Here is a 22,310-nt window from a genome sequence, read left to right as displayed (position 1 = left end):
GTTTCCATGCCATCGCGAGGACGCGCGTCGACCCTGCTCGCGCACAGCACGTGCTCCTCACGATCATCAAGGTTTCTGTAACGATTTGCGACCTTGCTACAGCGCGTTCTCTCATAGAATTCACCGGTTTATATCGTTTAACCTTTCCCTTTTATCTAGCTGTGTATTACTCACTTTTCGTAATTGTTTGTCCCTTGTTGCTCATCGTACGCGTCTAAATCCTTAATTAACGCGATGACGGTACGCATTAATGGATAATGTAAATGTCTTTCAATCGAACGTTTGTAAATTTTCATGATTCACACGTCACAGGTGATTCGCATTCTTCCTAATGCACAGATAAACTTACTTCCGCCCCCATAATTCTCCGATACCACGCTCGGTATCGCTTTTTGCGCGAGAATTGCTTAAAAGCTAGAGCACGTTCGCGTCTTTCACGTCGTCGCGGTGCCGGGTCGAGCGATTATACGCGCGCTCGTTAATGGTACCGCGACGGGATCCAAAGCATGACAATTGTTCTAACGACTTTAATTATAACGGAAAAGGAAACGAGTGAGAGAGAGAGAGAGAGAGAAATACGAGAAAGGAAAAAACGCGTACGCGTGGCGCACGGCTTGACAAGCGGGACAGCAAGTGGTGGGGTGGTATACGGGTGGTGGATAGAGCATAAACGCGCTCGAAGAACTCCGAGCACAGTTCTAATTAGCTATGTAATTTTAGTCTTAAGAATCCATCCGACAAGGAGCACCAGCGGAGACAGAGGAAATAACGATAACGAAATATACGTGTGTAGATTACATTCGTCGTGTTGTTCCACTAGGCGGTGGTGGAGGTGGCGGCAGCAGTAGCAGCGGTGCGCTACGACAGCACAAAAAACAGCGCAGAAAATCGCGAAGCGGAAGCAGTTCGCCGAGTGGCAGTAGCCGTTCCGGTAGCAGCAGCAGCAGTCGGAGCGGTAGTTCCGCCGGCAGCACTTCCGGGGGCAGTACGTCACCCGGTAGTTCGCCGCATCGCACAGGAAATGCCGCCGTCACCGAGGACCGCAGGCCGCTCGCTATCTGCGTGCGTAATTTACCGGCACGCAGTAGCGACACCTCCCTCAAGGACGGCCTCTTTCACGAGTACAAGAAGCATGGAAAAGTGACATGGGTGAAGGTCGTGGGGGCGGCCGGCGATCGGTACGCCTTGGTCTGCTTCAAGAAGCCCGAAGATGTGGAAAAGGCGCTCGAAGTGTCGCACGACAAACTGTTTTTCGGATGCAAGATCGAGGTCGCTCCTTATCAGGGTTACGATGTCGAAGACAACGAGTTCAGGCCGTACGAGGCGGAGCTCGACGAGTACCATCCGAAGGCGACCCGGACACTCTTCATCGGCAATCTCGAGAAGGACGTCACCGCGTCCGAGCTTAGGAAGCATTTCGAGCCTTTCGGCGAGATAATAGTAAGTTCGCCTTTCTTTCCTTTCCTTTCCTTTACTTTCTCTTTTGTTTTTCTTTTTTTCTTTTTCTTCTTTTTTTGCGATAAGAAACGTTGTCGTTGGAAAGGTTTCTCTTTGAGTAGAGTCCGGTTGCTTCATGCACCGATCCACGCTACCTACCCTTGGATCGTCGTATTGGAGGACACATGGTTGTGTTTTAAATTGTACGGTACTTACCCGCGTAGAAAACAGAAGAATTTTATCGACTGACATAGAAAAAAGGGGCGATGTTAAGTTTGGGAAGAGTTACACTTTGGAGTAGGAATAAATTATAGTGTAAAGTTCCTTTCTATAGATAGAACGGGTAGAGGACGTTCTTGCATTTACCGATCGAGGATCGAGGAATTTTCGATTCACAAAATATAAAGAATAATTCACGGATCGTTTTTATGTCACTGGGGATATAATGGTTTTTAAAAAGGTGACGAATATTGTCGGAAAAGTAAAACGAAAATTGTATCGTCTGTTACAAACCGCTCGATTCGTTGTCAGAATTTATGATAATACGAATGGTACATTATTCAATTCGCTGAATCTATTTGAGCAAAGTAATTTTTTATGAACTTCTACTTCCAACGAATGTTAAAGATTATTTTACATATTCTAGATCATTCTGTGGTTTGTAAATTTAGTTGTATTGTTAATTGTAGAGTTACGATTAAACTGTTGTAATTACAACAAATTTGAAGATCTGCAAAATTTAAAAACGTTGCAAGTCATTGGTATGTAAATGTGTTAAAATTTGCACGAAATTAAATAACTTCAAAGTACAACAAATAAAATCATATTTTGACAGAGATTCTCTAACTAGTTTTATTTGACAGCAATAATCAAGGAGTTCCGTGAGTGGGCTTTTGTACGCGTGAAAGAAAACTGTATAAAAAAATTTTGCAGTCACATTCGGCCAAGCCTTAAAATTCTAATCCTTATGTTAATACTGTCGCGAATTAACGTGTTTCTTCCATTTGATATTGAAATTTCAAGTAGTAACGTCCATTCCAAACGAACATGTATCCATTTACGACACTCGTCATAAATAACTAATTCGGCTCTCTTTTATGGATAATTAAAGCCTTAATGACATATGTCATTGAAAATAATTGAACAATTATCATTTCAGATGACCTTACCGCTTGTTAAAATTCTCCCTAATTTAATAATTCCAATATTCTATACAAATCTTACCGTTTAGTATATTTCGTTTCTTTTCCAAACTTACGTGTAATTCTAGAATTGGATGATTTAGCATTCTTATTTAAAAATATACTTTACGATATTTGATTTACTTCTGAAACTTCGTTTACACTTTGAACAGCTTGGAAGTATAATTGAACTGTTATTTGGAACGTACATGTAAATTTGCGCATTCTTTTATTTAAAAGTAAAACAGTTTTCGATAAATAATGGAATACTGGTATTTAAGGAGTAGCGCATCAATTCTAGAAGTTTTAAAGCGTTGGTGAACGAAATAATTGTCTAGTTTAGGTGATATCATCAGCGACGTTAGCGGCAAAAGGAAAATATCATTTTCGATTGTTGCAGGAAATAGATATTAAGAAGCAAGGCGCGGTGTCAAGTTATGCCTTTTGCCAATACTCCGACATTGGTAGCGTCGTCAAAGCTATGCGATCGATGGACGGCGAACATCTGGGCGCGAATCGAATAAAACTCGGATTTGGAAAATCCATGCCCACGTCCTGTGTATGGGTTGACGGCATTGGAGGTAATTATTGCAAAGAGCTGCACTGATTTCTCTTGAATAACTACTGCAGTTCAAACATTAGAAATAATTGAATTGGTCGAGGAGTGTAGGTCTTGTGATTGACAAAAATATATTAACAGAAAATTGGCTTTATATACAAGGTATTTGAAAATGATGAGTATGGAAGTTTCATTTGAAATAAGTATGTATAAAGGATATTATAATTATTAACCCCTTCACTTATGATTTTTTTTCTGACTATACATCCAAGCTTCAGCTGTTCAACTTTTTAGTACTATATCGGGTAACAAAAACTAATCTATTACGGATTGATAACTAAACAATTAGTAACCATTTAGAAAATTAGGATTAAAATTATTTTTTCATTACTGATATAACTATTTTTGCCACATCTTGACCAAAATCTCTGGCCGCGTGTCTGACTTGTTGTCATAAGTCAAGGGGTGAAATTTCCGTAAATTAATATCTTCAAATTCAACTTTCATGTATTGTTCCAATTATTATATCAATTACTGTCGGAATTGAAATCCTAAGTGAACGTATCTTGATCATATCTACTGGGTACTATTGAAATGAACATATCGTACTCGAAATTCTTTACCTGCAAGTGTCAGTATAATTACTTGTTGTTGACTTAACATCGAAATCGGTTACTATCCGCCGAATCAATAGGGTTTCTATTTTAAACACTTGTAAGTGAAGTTGGTGTAACCCGAAAATTCAAAAAAATTTGAAACTTTTGCAGAAATGTAATTACGTAACCATTCTTTGTTTTAAAAAAATTGCGAGTTTTCATGTTATCGCGAATATTTACGAAATCGTACAAGATATGGAAAAGAATATTTAATTCAAAGTTGTGTAATTTACGTGTCTCACATTGTGGCGTTGAAGAATTTTGAAAAAACATTATTTTTCAAAAGATTAAGAGTGATAGGAGTAAATTATGAAAAAAATTACGTTTTTCGAAAATTCTTTACCACCACAATGTAGGACATTAAGAACCACTCAACTCTGAATTTAACTATTTTCCATATCTTTTTAAGAAAAACGTATGACACGGTTTTATAAATATTTACGATAATATGAAAACTCACAATTTTTCTGGAGGGGTGTTTCCACCCCTAGAGCCGTTTCATTGACGAAACAAGAGATGGTTTCGTTATTAGCGTCAACTGAACTACATTTCTGCAAAATTTCAATTTTTAAAAAAAATTTTATTATATTATCTTCACCGCAATATCTGACACACTCCGGTCATTATTTACAAACACGCCTCGTTGATGTGTACTTCGATTGACTGAATTAAACCACAGGAAAATAATCGATTAACAACTTCTCTGAATTACCAACGAGAGAGAAACAGCCATCAGGAGTAGATTCGACTGAAAATGTACACTAATTGTCGCTTAATGAAATTACAACGTCCGAAACGTTCTTTCAGATTGTTTGCCGGAAAAGTACCTGAACATGCAGTTCCATCAGTTTGGACCGATAAATCAGGTGGTTGTGGATCGCGAGCGGGGACACGCTTTGGTCTTCTTCGAGCAGATCAGCTGCGCGCAAGCCGCCGTGAAGGAGATGAGGGGAGCGGCTCTTCGTGGACGTCGGCTTCAGGTCGACTTTGCTTCCAGAGAGTGCCAGGAAACGTTTTACGAGCACCTTGAACGGCAGGGCATCGCCGGGGAGAGACCTTGGGACACAAGACCCTCTCCGGCGACGACCTTCGATGTCTCGTATGTATAATTTTCAGTGAAATGCGGATTCTCACGTGGAATAATTACTATTTAACACAATCGTGTGATTATTCGAATTGTTAGGCCGTCCAATAAATTCGTGTCACATCGATATTTCCAACAAACTTTTAAATTTGATAAGAAAAAAAACGTAAGCGCCTTCTCGCTCCACAATTTTTTCTAATTCTTTTGGTAAGACCACTGTGTTGTAGAATTTCCTTGGATTTTCATTCAAGTATATTTCGCTTCCGTTACGAACTTTTTGGATGACCTAATATTTCCTTGAGATTGATGTGCAGGTTGTTTCTGTATTTAGGTCATTTTGAGAATGTTTCCTGTTTTGGAGAAATCAAATTGAGACTGGTAGAAATTATTGTTAATTAAGGGTTGAAACAGTTGTCATTACGAACAAAGCAATTTAAACGTATTTTCGTTTAAGACTAACTTGAACCTTTTAGAAGCAAGATAATTGTTGGTCGTATTATTGCAATGTGTTATTGTAACATTTTGTGTTGCTGATCGAAATAAACAGTACAGCCTGTACAGAAACGTGTTTTGTCACATAAATATCGAATTATAATGCAGAAAACATTTTGCGAGGTATTCGTCGAACTTTTCCGGAATGTTCAGCAGATGGTTTGCGGCAAGGACGTCATACACGCTGTGGATTAACTTCTCTGTTATCGAGTTGTAACAATAATAAGATATTGCACGTATTTGGAATGAAATGACAATTTGCATCTGTTTTACCATATTCCTCACGTCTTGTAACGTAGAATAACATTTTAAGTAAGACTGTTTTCGAGATTGTACGAAACTGTGCCAAAGAATATATGTCAATCAGTAAGATATATTGAGTATGTAAAAGTAACATTTCGCGTTGTCTTAATTTTTCTTTTAAACGAAATGTCATGTTTTTTGATATTATCTTGTAACAAATATAGAATAATTTAACGATTCAACTGGTAACATTATGGTACCGTTGAATCATTTGTATGTTCTCTCAACAAATCTGAACTGCCCCCGTAAAATACACGCTTTCATGTTTAATAGAGTGCCAATGATCCAATAACACGTACCCAAATAGTTCAGATTTATCGGTGTGGTAGACGATACTTTTTAGTTACACGATACAAATCAAAACAGAATTCCTTTCACAGACGTCAATTGCAATATCATTCAAATATACTTTTACACTTCTTAAAAATGATATATTATCTCCAAATTTCCTACGAACCTCGGTTAGCTAAATAACCAAATTGGTATCGAAAATAGTTGGTTAGAAAACATACAAGCTGCTGCTAAACATTGCGGAAAAGGAATAGCTCTGCAGAGCAGCTGTTAGCCACAAACACCGTGTGTGATGCGGCAAAGAACAGAAAATATAGTACAACCGTTATTTGAAGGATTCCTTCCAGGCGAGAGCGCAGTAGTTTCGACTCCGGGGTGACGGTGTCAAACTCGAGTAGCCGGTTTACCCGGTACGAGACGCCCCCGAGGTCGAGAACAGCAAGTTACTCCCGCGCGTCTGGAGGCGGAAGCACGCCGGGTGCCAGTCCTGCTCACCCGACCGCGATGTCCCGCAGCAGTAGACGCTCCTACCAGGACAGCTACTACGACGGCGATTACACCGAGCCGGCGCCCCGGCGATTCCGCAGCTACGACGAGTTCAGCCAAGGAAGCGGGGCGAGCCACGACGACTACCAGAGCAGCGTGCTCGGCGACGGGAAGATGAACGACGACGATTGTCCACCACCGTCGCGTCGCCACGCGGTGCAAAGTGTCGTCACCAGTGTGGACCCACCGGCGCCTCCGCCTCCGTTGTTACCGCCTCCCGACATCAGGCACCTGCAGAAAGAGCGTGTTCATCTGCTGGAGCAGCTGGAGGAGTGTCACAGCAGCGGCGACGAGGTCGGATTCGCGCCAAAGAAACGGGCGAAACTCGACGGTGCCTCGGCTACCATACTCTGCGAGGACGACGAGCCAGAGATCGCCTCGTTGCTTGTCACGTCGCACTCCAGCAGAAAGGGCATGGACATTAGACGCGTCAGCGACAGCAAGGTGGTCGTGCATCACGGCACGAGGAGAGGTAGCTGCGAGGGAAGGGGACCGGGACCCTGTAAGCGCCGCCGTGATGTTACCAGCAGGTATATACCACTTTTCTCACCGTGTGAAGAGTATTTCACTGGTAGAGTTCCTTTTGGGAAATGAACGGTGGACGAGCTTGGCGATGTGAGAATGGTTTCCTCTTTGGATGTTTGAGTAATGATTTGACGATGTACAGTGAGAGCAACGTTTGGTTTAAAGAAGAAGCAAATTGTGTTTAGTACGTAACGTGGTTTTTAATATGTATAGCTCAAAGCTGTATCTACACTATGCAACAAATTGTTTTGTAACCTTATTGTACAACATGTTGTTATAACTTGTTCCAAGATTGTACCTTTTGGTATTGTAGCAAATCTGTAAGAAGTTTGTCTAACGTTTCGCATCTCGTTATTAATAACGGCGTCAAACGGTAGACGACAGATCTTTTATAACTTTCTTTCATCTTCACCGACACTTGATGAATATAACTTACTATGTAACATTGAAAATGTTATTTAAGATACTGCTGTGTAACATTTGTTTTTTGCTCCTTTTATAGCAAGTTTTATAACTTTCCTATATAACGTGTTATGTTATATAGCGTAGACACAGCTTAACCCTTAGCATACCAAGGTGGGATGATAGACATTCTTTAATAACAGGAGTCCTTAGAAGACCCCATAGTTCTTTTTTTATGTTTGTATCATAGTATTTTTGTTGTAACAATGTTCCTATTGAACCTGATGAGAATACTACCAAGAGTCGTGTGTTTTATTTGTTGAAAATGTTTATTTATTGCGTAAGTCTAAATCTGCACAACCATCTAAGACGTACTCGATAACAGTTTCTAAGACATTTATAAATCACTCACTCTCGTTTATTTAGGCACAGATACTCATCGTTCACACAGTGCGATGATTCTATTTCGATACAGTAAGAACTCATCAAACAGCAAAAAGAAGGGAACTGACATACGGGAACATAAGATACGAAGATCATGCAGAACTTCCTGGAGGTTTTTAATTTTTTTTGCAAAAATCATATTAGCTGATCTTTTTCTCTTTCTGTTCCTATTTATCGTAGTTAATAATGAAATACATCAAAAAATCGCTGGCAGCGTATTTCTAACAGTTATCGAATAACACTGAAAAACATGTATTGAGGTCCCTGAGTGACCCCACCTTGATATGCTAAGGGTTAAATATGGTCATTACTAGAATGAAAAGAGAATTATATGTTCGTAGGTGTAGAAAAAGGTTACAACTTTGTTTTGTATTAGAACGAAAAGATAAGAGAAATAAGTGGTGATAGTGGTGAATGTGTTTGGGGGAAACTGAAATCGTAACTTAAATGGAGGTTATCTTACAGGATGGTTCCCATTTAACAATTTGCTTTCACGACACAAGAACATTTCATTAAGAAAGTAGCACGCAAGAAATCCTTTCCAATGATTATTTTGCAATAGCTATATGTGTTTGAAACTTTGGGATCTCAATGTAACATTGTATCTCAAGATTCACTTCCTTTACAACTTCATAATGAATTTTCATTTGGCTGCTTAAGTCACAAACACTCTCAGTTAAATTTTCAGAAAGTTCCGTTGAGGATACCATTTGTATTATCAGTAATTATAAATATAGTTCAAACGCTTAACAGTGTCAGAGAAACAATAAGCGTATAGTTCAGTATCAAAACACTTTTGTCAAGTGTGTAAAGCAAAACCTACTGTAACAAGTACAAAAGTTATCCAAAGTGTTTTTTCAGAATTTTTCATTTAATACACTGTTGTTAAATACAAATCGGTGCTATAACGTGTGAAATTATTTCTGTTAAAGGCATCACGAACATCATGACGGATCGCGGCCAGGGACGCCCCTGGTGGACGAGAGGCCAGAAAACTTGGTGCCTAGCGAGCCGAGGCGGTTTCGCGAAAGAAGTCATGACGGTCCTCTGTCGTTGCCGTTGCCAAGGTTTGCTGCTCAGATGCTGAACAACAATAATAACAACAGCAACAACAACAGCAGCAGTAGTAGCAGTAACAACAACACCACTACCGGTAACAGCAATAACAGCAACAGCGGTGGTGGTCGATCGAACAATTCGAACCTTGCGAAAGTGACCAGTCCACCTTGTGGCAATCTATCGACGGCACCCAGTCCTCGCACAGCCCCTCAGCCGCCAGCGTCGCCGCCGCCTCGCCACCCTAGCCCGAGTCCAACGAGCTCAGACAGTGAGACGGCGCCCCAATCACCTAGTCTCGAAGAAAGGATACGCTCTCTGGACGAGAAGTACGAAAAATGGTCCGGATCCAGGGCGTTAAGCGCCGCCGGCGGTGACGCGCTGGCGAAACTCGACGCTACCGCAGACATAAACTGCTCGACTTGGACTTACACGAGGTGCAGCCGAGCGACATCGTGAAATCGGTCCTTGCCAAGAGGAGCGTGTTTGACGAGGACTCGAAACGTCTGGAGAACTTCAGCGAGAAATACGAACCTAGAGAGTTCACTGGTGTGATTGGTGTGAGTTCGATGATCGGCAACACGAGCAGCCTCGCGTCGAGCGGTGGCTGTACCAGCAAGGTTTGCTTGCAGTATCCATTTCCTAGTCATCCGCCGGTACAGCTGACTAGCAGCGGTTCTTTGACCAGTCAAATCGGCATCAGTACGACCCTGTCATCGAGTTTAACGTTCACGACGACCATGTCGTCCGCTTTGAAAACGACGGACCCACGGGTGACGGCGCAGCATAACTGTGTCCACCCAACACCCGCAACACCAATCACGCCCGGCACGTCGATCAAGACTGTTAGCCCCGAATTACCACCGGTTTCTCTACCGATCGGTCTTGGTAGCGGAACAGCTGCCAGTAATGGCAATAGTAGCGGTTTAGCGTCAGCTAGTAGTATTCTTAGCAGCAACGGTAGTATAAGTAGTATTCACGCTCTTGGAGCATCTACCACACGAGGATTGAGCAGCACCGGTGCCTCCGCAACCTCCTTGGTGTCAGCTCCGGCGACGACCACCGCATCGACACTCACATTCTCCACGTCTATGTCGACGCCGTCCGTTCCTACGACTGCAACGACTACGACAACATTGACCACAACAGCGAGCACGTCAGCACCAATCATAACCACGTCGAACACAATATCATCGTCATCGACGTCCACCTTGCCGAGTGGTCAATACCAAACTTCCATGCCCACCGCCTCCACGGTACTACCGTCTTCCACGACACCCTCGTCGAATTTTTCCTCCTCCTGCTCATCCTCCTCATCGTCATCATCTTCTTCCTCCACCTCCTCTTCTTCGTCTTCACTGTCGGACAGTGCACGATCTCGTCTGAGGAAAGAGGTCAGCAGTAGCAATCGAGAGAGCAGAGAGTACCGGGACAGTAAGGACAGTAGAGACTCGAAGTACAGTAGCAAAGGGAAAGATAGTCAGAGGAAATCGAGGAAGGAGGAGGTGGTGGACAGCGAGAGGAGTCGCAAGGACAGAGAGGAGAAAGACAGCTCGTCGTCCATAGTGAATGACGTCGCGGATAACGACGGTCATGCGAGAGAGTTCAAGGAGAACAAAGAGCTGCGTTACGAGAGGAAAGAGAGAGAAGAGAAGGATCGAAGGGACAAAGACGACCGTGAGAGGCAAGAACGAAGGGAGGAGGATCGCGACAGGCAAGAAAGGAAGGAACGCGAAGATAGACGAGAGAAGGACGAGGAGAGACGAGAACGGGAGAGGCTGGACAAGGAACGACAGGAGAAAGACAAGCGGGAAAGGGAGGAGAGAGAACGAGAGCGAGAGAAAGAGCGGGAACGTGAACGCGAACGTGAACGAGAACGAGAACGAGAACGTGAACGTGAGCGAGAACGTGGGAGAGGCTGGACAAGGAACGACAGGAGAAAGACAAGCGGGAAAGGGAGGAGAGAGAACGAGAACGAGAGAAAGAGCGGGAACGTGAACGCGAACGTGAACGAGAACGAGAACGAGAACGTGAACGAGAACGAGAACGTGAGCGAGAACGAGAACGTGAAAGAGAACGAAAAGAACGGGAGGAAAATGAAGCCAAGGAGAAAGAGAGGAAGGAGAAAGAACGGTTGGATCGCGAGAAAAGGGAAAGGGAGGAGAAAGAACGTCAGGAACGGCGGGAAAGGGAGGAACGAGAGAGGAGGGAGCGCGAGGACCGCGAGAGGAAAGAACGAGAGCTCCGTCAGGAGCGGGAGAAACAAGAAAAGGAGCGTCTTAGGAAAGAAAAGGAAGAGCAAGAGAGGCGTGAGAAAGAAGAACGGGATAGATTGGAACGAGAGAGGAGACGGGAAGAGAAAGAGCGACTCGAGAGGGAGAGAAAACGTGAGAGAGAAGAGAAGGAACGGCTTGAGAGAGAACGGAGAAAAGAGAAAGAGGAACGAGAACGAGCTGAGAAAGAGAAACGCGAGAAGGAAGAAAAAGAGAGGCTCGAACGAGAAAAGCACGATCGAGAAAAGAGAAGAGAACGTGAAGATCAAGAGAGGCGGGAGAAAGAAAAATCTGAACGCGATAAGAGGAGGGATCGCGATGAGAAGGACAAAGAAAAGAGGGGGGATCGCGAGGAGAGCAGGCGACAACCCACCGAGAATCATCTCCATCAATCTGTTTCACAGTCTCAGAATCAAATTTCCCCCGCCCCGGTATCTATCAAGCGGCGATGTTCGTCGCAAGACGGACCAAACGAGGACGAAGCCAAACGCATGAAAATTTCCGACCACAGAAGAGATAGCAAAGATCGGCCTAGACAGAACCGAAGATCCGAAGACCGCAAGCATCGCAACGATTCCCATCGGTCGAGTCGCGAGAGCAGGGAGAGCCGTGACAGCAAGGAAAGTAGTGGTTCCACGCAAACCCAGGACAGCAGGGAACAAGCTCACAGTGAGATGAACAGGGAATCAACCAGGGAGAATAGGGAATCAATCAGAGAGAACAGGGAGAACAGAGAGAACAGAGAGAACAGGGAAAACAGAGAAAATAGGGAGAACAGAGAAAACAGGGAAAACAGAGAGAACAACCGTGAGAGTGGGAAAGAGAAGCAGCGAAGCAAGAGGACTCGTTCCGAAAAAGAATCCAGAGAACGAAGCCCAAGGGTTTCCCACGAATCTGACAAAGAGTTCCTATCGAGACTTGACCTCACAAAACGTAATGATTCGAATTCACCGAGCGACTCGACAACGGCCAATGCTAATCATTCGCGTGAGATGCAACAACACCATCAGCAACAGTCTTCGTTGAACTTGCACAGTGACGTAGACGACGGCCCGTTATCCACCCACGACATTCAAGTGGCCAGACATCCGTCAGCTACCGACACGGATAGCGACGAACCTAAGAAGCACTCGATTTTCGACATCGTTGACGATGAACCCGCGTACATCAGTATGTACGACAAGGTGAAGGCGCGCTCGACGAAAAACATGCAGAAGCTCGAGGAAGAGAAGCGACAGGTGCGGCTAAAGGACAAATTCTCGCAGTTGAAACAAAGTCGAGCCAGGCGAGAAGAGAAGAAACAGAGCACTTCGTGGGATGGTGATTCGGTATCTAGCAAGGCTCTGACAGAGGACGAAGCAACGTCTGAGTCAGATTCAGCCAGAGCGAAGTCTCTGTCCAGAAAGAGCTCTAGGTCTCGAATTCACTCGGACACCAGTGAGGAGGAAGAGTCGTTTAACAATAAGATTCGAAAGGTCGTGAAGACCGAGAGGTTCCTGGAGAGCGACGTCGACCTTGGGTTCGCCGACACCGAGGAGAAGCACAATCCTCTGGAATCGTCGAACGTGGTCGTGAACAGCGTTCACGCGAATGTGAAGGAAGAACCACGCACTTCGGACGACGACGAACGAATATCTGTTCCCTTCCGTAGCAACCATCCGGCGATCGTGGTGAACAATCACGAGCGAGACTCGCGCAAAAAGTCGCATAAGAAGAAGCAGAAGCGGCAGAAGAACTCGATACAGAGCGAGGACAGTATAAAGACCGAATCCTCTGAGAACGCTGATCATAAGAACAAGTCGAACATCGTAGCCAGTACTGTAGACGGTCGACCGAATCATGCGTCGGAATCCATCAATGTGACTACGAACACCAACGTCACATCGGGGACAACGGCAACGTTGGAGAGCACAGAGGAAAGGATACGATCGGATAAGAAGCAACGAAATAAGAAAGACAAGCGGAGAGATAGGAACGGAGAGGACAAAACTAAGGCGAGGAGAAAGAGGCTGAATAGGCAGGAAACGAGAGACTCGCAACGAATGGAGGACATCTTTGGTCCACTGTCGGACGACGTTGACGACGGTCCGTCTAACAACACTTTCTTCAACCGTCTGGGCAACATTACGTCGGAAAATAACACCTACACTTTTGACAGCGACGGCGGACACAGTCCGGTGTTGGACGTAGAGCGAGTCAGAAGAAAAGCGGAGAAGAAGCGTCGTCATCAGCCCGAGGACGAGAACAGCGTAGACTTGGCGGAGGCGGGACGAGAAATTGAGGCGAAACTTTTAGGCTTACCGAACTCGCCAAAGTCTGGTGTGGCGTGCACGGAAAGCAACGATCACGACGTGTTTCGGTTCACAGACGACAACGACAGTGTGGAACCATCTACGCCGTCAACCATTCCGGAGAAGGTTAAAGAGAAGAAGAAGAAGAGGAAGAAGTCGAAAGAGGAACGCAGTCGGAAAGATTACCACCATCATCACCATCATCACCACCATCATCACGATTGCCGTATTTAGGTGCAGATCCTAGTCCTCCGAGAGCCAGCAGTCCACTAATCCCTAAAACTATGTCACCAACATTACCTACACCTAGAGATACTTTGTTAAGTCCCATTCCAAAGGTTGCGTCCAATGTATCGACGGTGGTGCCGTCGATGGCTCTTCCAGCCGTTAGTGGAGCTATTCAAGCTGCGAAGCCGGAAAAGAAGAAGGATAAATTTATTCCCGGTTTTGGAATTGAAATCGATGAAGCTATTCACGAAAACGCTGTAAAAAGTATATCAGAGCCGGAGGAACGCGAGAACAGCTGCCAGTCGCGAAGTGGCAGGGAGGAGCCGGAAGTAACTGCACCAACCACTCCGCCTGCACAAACCGAAGATAAACCACGTGTCGCAATTTCTCAAGAGGAGACTGAGGACGCCGTCGCTGCGTTGTTGGAAGAGACCTTCGGTGGATCCACCGAAGATTTCCCATACGAGGGCGAGGAGGAAGACGCGGAGGCGGAAGACGCAGTTGGAGCACCAGCTGAGGCGCCTCAGGAGGACGTTGAGGAGATGCAGCAAGCTGTGGAGAGTTTGAACGCCTCGACTGGAGAAGGAGAGACGGACATGAAACCAGATACTCCTCAGAGCGAGCACGATCTGCAGATAGACACGGACACGGAAGAGGACCCGAACTATGAATCGTTCGACCTGACACAGCCACCGAAAACGCCGGATATTCCATCGTTCTACAAATCTCCTACGAAGACCATCAACACCATCTCAGCGCCGCCTCTGGCCGGGGCAGAAAAGTCCATCGAAACGCGCATATCGTCCATACCAATGAAACCGCAGAGTCCACCAACGTCTGTGATCGCTCACTCTTGGAACCTGAACGAGAAGCCACGTGAAGTGGTTAAAACCGTGCAAACGGTAGAATCTGTCGAGACGAACGTTACTGCCACCAGTCCAGAGAGAATCACCCCTCAGGCGCATCGTATCTCCACTTCTCCACCGCCACAGTACAAGCAACCAGTTCTAGGTCCGTGCAGTGTGCCGATTACCAGCGAAATACCTAGAATCGCCGCAGCCAGTCCTAGACCACCGCCTATCAGCGTGCAATCCTTGTATCAAAAGCTACCTGTGTCGCCACAGTCACAAGCGGTACCGATGCGACAGACTTCCCCCAGAATGCAAAATATTTCCACGGTTTCTACATCGGCCTCTCCAAATCAGACTCCTCTGCCACCGTTAGTTCCATCCAGAATGCCACCTCTAGTGCCATCACAGTTGTCACCGAGAATCTTACAACCCCAATCACCTAATGGACAATGGTCTCGAAATTCTGCTCTCAGTCCACATCAGATACCAACAATCGGAAAACCATCTCCACCACCAGCCAGGATCGCGGTGAGCGTATCCGTGTCCGCGCATAGACCTGAAGCTCCGGCGCAACAGATTTACTCGACAGCGGCCACTCAACAACCAGTCATCCAACACGCTCCTGGAATGAGAGCTCTGGCGCCTAGTCATCCCAGAGGAGGCTTGCCACCGTTGACTTTAAATATTCCACACCGTCCTTACATGCCTGTACCACCGTTAGCACCTGGTGTGCAAGTGAAAAACTCGAGGGACTCTGGTTTAGGTGGTAAATCCGTGATCGAGACGTTGCTTCCGGTAAACCCAAACGAACCTCCGCAGCGTTTAGAAGAACCCAAGCTCTCGCCAGCTGTTATTCCTGAGCCCGCGAACAAAGCGTCCACATCTCCAAAAGTTCCTTCACCCAATCAACCGCCAACGTATATTCCTGAGACAGCGAAAATTGAGATCACCGCCAGTACGTCCAGTCCGGTATTTGGAAAGCCGAGCAACATCGCGGACACGTGCTCTTTGTCGTCTAGGAGTCAGAAACAAGTAGCAAGCTCCATCACGACGGATAATAATTTGCTGTCACCCAGGCAAAAACAAGAAATATCGAGTCTTCAACTTCTAACTACTCATGTACCACGTTCTTCCACGCCCAGTCCTGTAATAGTCGCCCATGGACAGCCTCACTTGGTCCACAAGTCTGTGGTGCACAGTATCGGAGCATCCACTATTTCACCGGCTAATCAACCGTTGATCAAGACAGTTGTACCGATAGTTCCACAACAGATCGCGACCACAGTGACAGTTTCCATGCCTGAGGAGAAGTGTGTTATCAGCCAGACGCCGTTGCCCCTGAGTAGCAGCCAACGACACTCACCAGTCTCGCAGAGTAGTCAATTACCGAAGCCTCATATTCCATTGGTATCCACTGTCCCGCAAGCCATTATTACCAGAGCCATGCCCTCTACAGTTCCCTCCGTATCATCACCGCCGATTAATGAACAGAACAATCCAGTCGAGTCGTTAGAGTCGCGTTTACCACCTGAACAAGAGTTGGAGTTAGACTCTGACGCACAGATAGCCCAAACTGCTCAGCCCATGCAACTCACGCCACCCGTACAGCCAACTCAACCGATAGATGTCATTAAAGACGAACCTCCAGATTGCGTTAAGCACGAAGACACCACGATTAAAGAGGAATTCCCGAGCAGTGAACCGGAACATCCGTTAAGTCAACCAGTTGCCAACGTCGTAGACACGAAACCACCGAAAATAGAGCAACCGAGTGTGGTCAAGTCAGAGACACTGCTGTGCGTACCGAAACCTGAACTTCCGGAGAGCAATTTACTTCCCAAGATAGAGGTCGAGTCACCGGTTAAATCGGAACCTGTAAACGAGCCAGTGAAGGAAGAGGAACCTGTGAAAGAGAACGAAGAGGTGGGCATAGAAGAGGAGCCAGCAGAGGAGCCAGCAGAGGATCCTTTGAAAGAACCAAGTACAGACCCGCTTGCCATCGACGTGTCTAAAGAGGATCCAGCTGACAGTAAAGAAGATAGCGACTACTGGTCAGCGAAGGAGGTAAACATCGAGAGTGTGATAAAAAAGGTAGATGCTCTGTGCGACGGCGAGGCCAACGACGGTGATGAAGAGACGCAACACGGTCAGAACGGTAGGAATGAGACGCAGGAACAACCTAAGAATAACGAGTCTGAATGGTTCAACGCAGAAACGACGGAGACGGAGAGTAAAAAGAACTTCAGGACAAACGACGAGCAGGATGAAGGTGTGGAGACGTGCGAGAGCGAGTCAACGAAAAGTCGTCGTGGTAGAATGAAGAATAGACGAGGAATCGGTAGTCGTGGCGGTGTTACGACCAGACGAAGCAGCAGAAACACGACCACTGTAGTGCATAAACGAGGTGGCAGGACTTCTAGAGGGAGCAAACATCATGTGGAAAGAAACAAGCTGCCGGCGGATGTTTATGAATTCCACGATGATAGCGAGGAGGATAACGCTGGACGGCCACGGTTGATTCTCACTATCAAGTCTCCGGTGCCGAATCTGACCGGTCCCAACGCACAACCAGCAACACCTATAGCTGCGGTGAAGGAAGTACCGCCGGAGGAATTTGTCTCTCCAGCCGCGAACACAAGGAAATCCAGAAGATTGGCCGAAAGGGATGGTAGTAGAAACACTATCGACGATATTATCGAAGACGTCGTACGCGGTTCTGCGGCAAACAAGGGTGTCGTTGGAGGATCAACGGGCAACATTCACGCCACCAGAAGAAGTACCAGGCATAACAACTCCCCTCGTAATGTACAGACGACCGTGCAGCTAACAGAGCCTAGAAAACCAAGACGAAAACTGGTACGAAGGTCTTCGGAGAATAATGACGATAGTAATGAGGAGAAGATCAAGGAAGCGCCATCGGCGGCACCACAGGAATTGCAGAACAAGGAAGAAAGCGCTCTACCTCAAGAAGAAGCTCCGAAGACAGAGGAAACAAGTCAGTTAACACCGTCACCGACGCAGAAACCAGTCTCTCATGAGCCAATGACACTGATAGATCCAGTAACTGGAATGTTGATACCAATGAGAGAGTCGGAAGAGGGTCAGTACATTCCCGTTTCCACATCATCCGGACAGATACAAACTGTAAACAGAGCCACGTGTGACACGCGTGCAACTCCAGCTGGAATAATCAACACGAGTCCTAATACAGCCGAAGTGTTACGTCCAAAACCAACTCAGCTTAAAAATCTAGCAATTCCTGAAGAATCCAAAAAGGAACAACCCGTAGAACCGGTTCAGAATCAACAGATTCAGCCCCAAACCAGCGTGATCACTAAACCACAGTCTCCAGTCATTCAAGTTACCTCCACAATCAGCATGGTTCAGTCAGTAACAACATCCACCACAGTTACTCCTATAGCCACGACCACAGTAACAACGCCACAGACTACGCCTACTTGCTCGACTCAATCGAAGCCCACAAGTCTCAAAGCCCATGTGTTAAACGCCAGCAAATTGGTCACGCCGGTACAACAGCCTGTAGTCATTACAAAACCACCAGCTCCCAGCATACCCAGCCAATCAGTAGTGCAAAGTATTATGAAACCGACACAACCGGTACAAGGTCTTCATCTACAAATACCCAGTAACAAAGTGGTGGCTCCAAGTTTGAGCCCACGTGCTAAGCAGGCGCCTCAGATCAGTGTCGCGAATGGAAAGGGCCAAGGACAACCTATGTCACCGGTTTTGAACAACACTGGTGTGCCACCGAATCCTAAACAACATCTTCTGCAGGCGGCCAAGCAACAGGCGTCTACGATAGTGAATCTACCTCAGAAGTTGCCTATGAACGTCCATCCAGCTAGCGTAACTACAACATTAACACCAAGAATTCATCAACCTGTTTCTCAGCCCACTGCACTGAAGGGTCAATCACATCCATTGAATCCAAAGACCCATTTGCTACAGGCAGTAGTACCACCAATGGTCACAGGTGCAGTAGCCAGTCCACCTACTCAGCCTCATTTGATGAATCCTCAGCCTGCTAACGTTGGCTGTTCAAGACCTCCAGCACCAAAACCAGCAGTAAGAGCACTTTTTTTTTTTAAATAACTGATATAGTGATGACAAATCTAAAAATGTGGATGAAATGATTTTTTGATCAAGAGTAATTTATAATATAATTAAGGTCTAAGATGAGTTCTTGATAACAAGAATAACTAACATAAGTGAGGCTTTGTGTTTAAGAAAATAGATTTGAAGGAAAATTGTGCATACAATCTAATCTTAGCTAATTTCTCTGTCATCTTGTTATTAATAGCAACTGTTTTTACACAGTTGACATTTTTCATTTCATACAGAAAGCATTTCAATTTTTACGTTTTATTTTTTGTGACTTACTCTTATGCAAGAACATATTCCATTTCTATTCATTATTTTTATTAGTACTGTATGTGTAATTACTTTTCAGAATGAAAAAGATTGTTTATGTGGTAGTTATTTTAAGAGAAAACCTATACTATCCTGTGCATCAATTTCTTGTAAAATCATCTCTTAAAAATATTTAAGTATCAATTTTAGTTTTTTGATGAAATTTTGTAGATTAACTTTATTCATCAACATAATTATAAGTACACCCGATAAATAAGTAGTTAACTATACATTTTATTTATTTCAAACGAATACAGTAAAATGAATATGTTTTAGTGAAACTTTTTAAGTAATATTCTTATATTATGAAAGTTTTAAAAGTTACATGTAATACTATATTTTCTTCTCAGAATTGAACAATTTCTATATAGCAATGTAATATTAAAAATTCTATCACTTCTTAAAAAAGAAAAGGAAAAAAATAGGGGAACTAATTTTTATGATGATAATAATTTTAGGTAACAGGAACGATGGAACCGCCAAAAGTGGAAGTATCTATGTCCGGCTGTATTATGGTTCCAACTGCGAGTCCTCAGGCACGTGGAGTACCAATATCAACATACGAAGGACCATTGGTAAGTATAATGATCATATGTAACATTCTAAATCATGACGCAAAAATGTTAAAATTACGTAATGATTATTTGTGATCAACGCTTGTTTTAAATTCGAATCGAATTAATCTATCCTTATTGCGGTAGAGTAGCAAGATTAATATATTGAATTGTGTGCACCTGTATTAAAACACACACACATTTATTTATTAAAAATATCTCGATACATTAACTAACTTCGCTTGGTTTTGACTAGCATGGGAGTGCGGGTGCTGCTCCATCACCAGGGGGCCAGTTTGGACTTGTCCCCCCACATAGATCCCAGAGTCCTCCATTGCCTCCACCTGCCCATCATCATGCTAATGCTTCTCAGGTACTTACTATGCTAACTTTATTTCAATTTTGTTAAGATGTGTCGATTTAAACATATAATAGAAACATATTTACCAATTTAAATTAAATTCTACTTTATAAATGAAACATACACTATTATATCAATACTGTTGCTCTGAAATTATTTCAATCATAACATTTTCCACATTTAGGGTGACGTTGTGAATCACTATGGAGGACTTACAAGAGGAGGAGAGCTACCACCTCATTACATGCACCCGCAAGTGTTACAGTATCAATATCTGCGTGCTCAGCAGGAGGCCTTAACAGCTCCACGTATAGCATACCACATCCAAGGATCTCCTCATTTGCCAATAGACCCTAAACTTGAAACGGGCATAGAAGATAGTCACAGTCCACCATTGGAGTTGAGACGAGGCACAAAAACGCCGCAAGATCGTACCACCGACAGTCCTCAAGTAGCTCAAGTCTACATGCTGCATGGTCCAGCGAGGTTACCACCACCACCGCCGCAATATAATGCAGGAAGTAATCCATCCTTAACTGGTGCACCAACAACCGCCAGAGGTGGTTTTTACGAACCTCCACCTGCGCATTTGCGTTCTCAATATCCTATTGCTGCCAGCGAAGCACCAAGTGACAGAGCTATTACACCGGATAGGCCTAGAAAACATCAAGTGGTCACGCCACCTCACGCTTCTCAAGTACCACCCCAAGCAGACTCATTTCAGATGTTGCTACAACGTTACCCAGTTATGTGGCAGGGATTATTGGCCCTTAAGAATGACCAGGCAGCAGTACAAATGCATTTCGTATTTGGTAACCCCAATGTGGCGAGAGACAGTCTACCTTGTAACAGTGATGGCTCCACTCCACCATTGAGAATAGCACAGAGAATGAGATTAGAACAAACCCAGGTTGAAGGTGTGGCAAGGAAGATGCAGGTACGTGCTAGAAAATTTTTATTTTACTTTGATTCTTAAATTGCACAATATAGGATGTATCTATTTCTTGTATAGTTGTCCAATATTGTGGTACAGTTGACAAAGCTGGTATCTTTGATTTGAAAATTAGACTAGAAAATGACTGTACAATATTATTGATACAAATTTAATAATATACTAAATAATAACAATAACGAGATGTATAATAAAATTATATGATGCAAAACTAGCATAATATTAATTTAAATAACAATAATAGTAATGATAATTTCTAACAGCGGAGATCTAATACTGATTTCTAATACATCATAGTGCAAGGTTTAAATTGTATAACTTGTATTAAAATTTGAGAATAAAATAATGCCCAAAACTTACGAAATGAAACAGTATTACAGCAAATATTGAACAGCTTTTTCATCGTTTTACACGCATAAGATGTTTAATTTTTAAGTATATACATATTTATTTTATAAAATTGTTTAAATGATTTTTCAGTACTAGGAATTATATTAAAAATATAAATAAATGTACTACCGAAATACGTTTCAAACACTTTATGTTATATTTATTGCATACAATTTAATCAACTACTAAATTGCTCTGCTTTTTCCAGATGGACAATGAACACTGCATGCTTCTCGCGCTTCCTTGTGGTCGAGATGAGGTAGACGTATTACAACAAAGTAAAAATCTTCAGACTGGATTTATAATGTATTTGCAACAGAAACAGGCCGCTGGAATTGTTAACATCGCTGCACCAGGATCACAACAGGTATGTAAAAATGTAAAGACATAAATTTATCATTTATTCCCTGTGACTTTTATCCAATTACTTAAGTCAACAATTACCATTACTGATCGTATTATCCAACTAAATATTGAAAAAAAAAAATGAAGACAAAAATAAAAGTACGATTAATTTTATTTGCAGCCTGCGTACGTAGTTCACATTTTCCCATCGTGCGACTTCGCAAACGAGAGTTTGGCGCGAATCGCACCGGACTTGTTACACCGCGTCGCAAAGATCGCCCATTTACTCATCGTCATTGCCACGGTTTGAGACCAACCAGTGGTCTATTGGATTACAATCTACCTATACTTCTCGCCTTCACGCACTTGTAGGACGCTTCACATGTGGCATGAAGCCTGGAGTGTCCCTCTGACGAAGTGCAGTATCGTACAACAAACGATAAGAGTATTCCCGAGGGAAGAAATGGTTTTTCCTTTGGAATTATATCAGTGACAATCAAACGGATTCTTCGGCAAATCGTGCCGATTTTCTATATCGTAGGCCTAAAACAGAAGCACGGGGTTGTGTAGCGTAGAGAGGCTAGCACGGTCAATGCGCAAACATCACCGAGCGTGCCTTTCTTCCCCGGTTCACTTCGCGATGGCGAGTTTTCATTTC

The 22,310-nt window shown here is 44.1% G+C and overlaps 1 protein-coding gene across 1 annotated transcript; it reads left to right on the top strand.

Moving 5' to 3' along the window:
- Nucleotides 1–1,348: 1,348 nt before the first annotated feature.
- LOC108571030 (protein split ends) lies at nt 1,349–22,189 on the top strand. The gene is given in 13 exon segments (XM_017933000.1): nt 1,349–1,440; nt 3,019–3,199; nt 4,641–4,932; nt 6,339–7,079; nt 8,853–9,361; nt 9,364–10,883; nt 10,886–13,760; nt 13,763–18,705; nt 19,509–19,625; nt 19,861–19,977; nt 20,150–20,902; nt 21,516–21,674; nt 21,834–22,189. Coding segments are annotated over 12 exon segments (12,255 nt in total). The 5' UTR covers nt 1,349–1,440; nt 3,019–3,099; the 3' UTR covers nt 21,963–22,189.
- The last annotated feature ends 121 nt before the right edge of the window (nt 22,190–22,310 follow it).

The sequence above is a fragment of the Habropoda laboriosa genome, unplaced genomic scaffold (genome assembly GCF_001263275.1).
Source record: "Habropoda laboriosa isolate 0110345459 unplaced genomic scaffold, ASM126327v1 scaffold97, whole genome shotgun sequence".
Lineage (NCBI taxonomy): Eukaryota > Metazoa > Arthropoda > Insecta > Hymenoptera > Apidae > Habropoda > Habropoda laboriosa.
The sequence above is the reverse complement of the archived record's forward strand: the minus strand, read 5'-3'. Positions and strand labels throughout refer to the sequence as shown.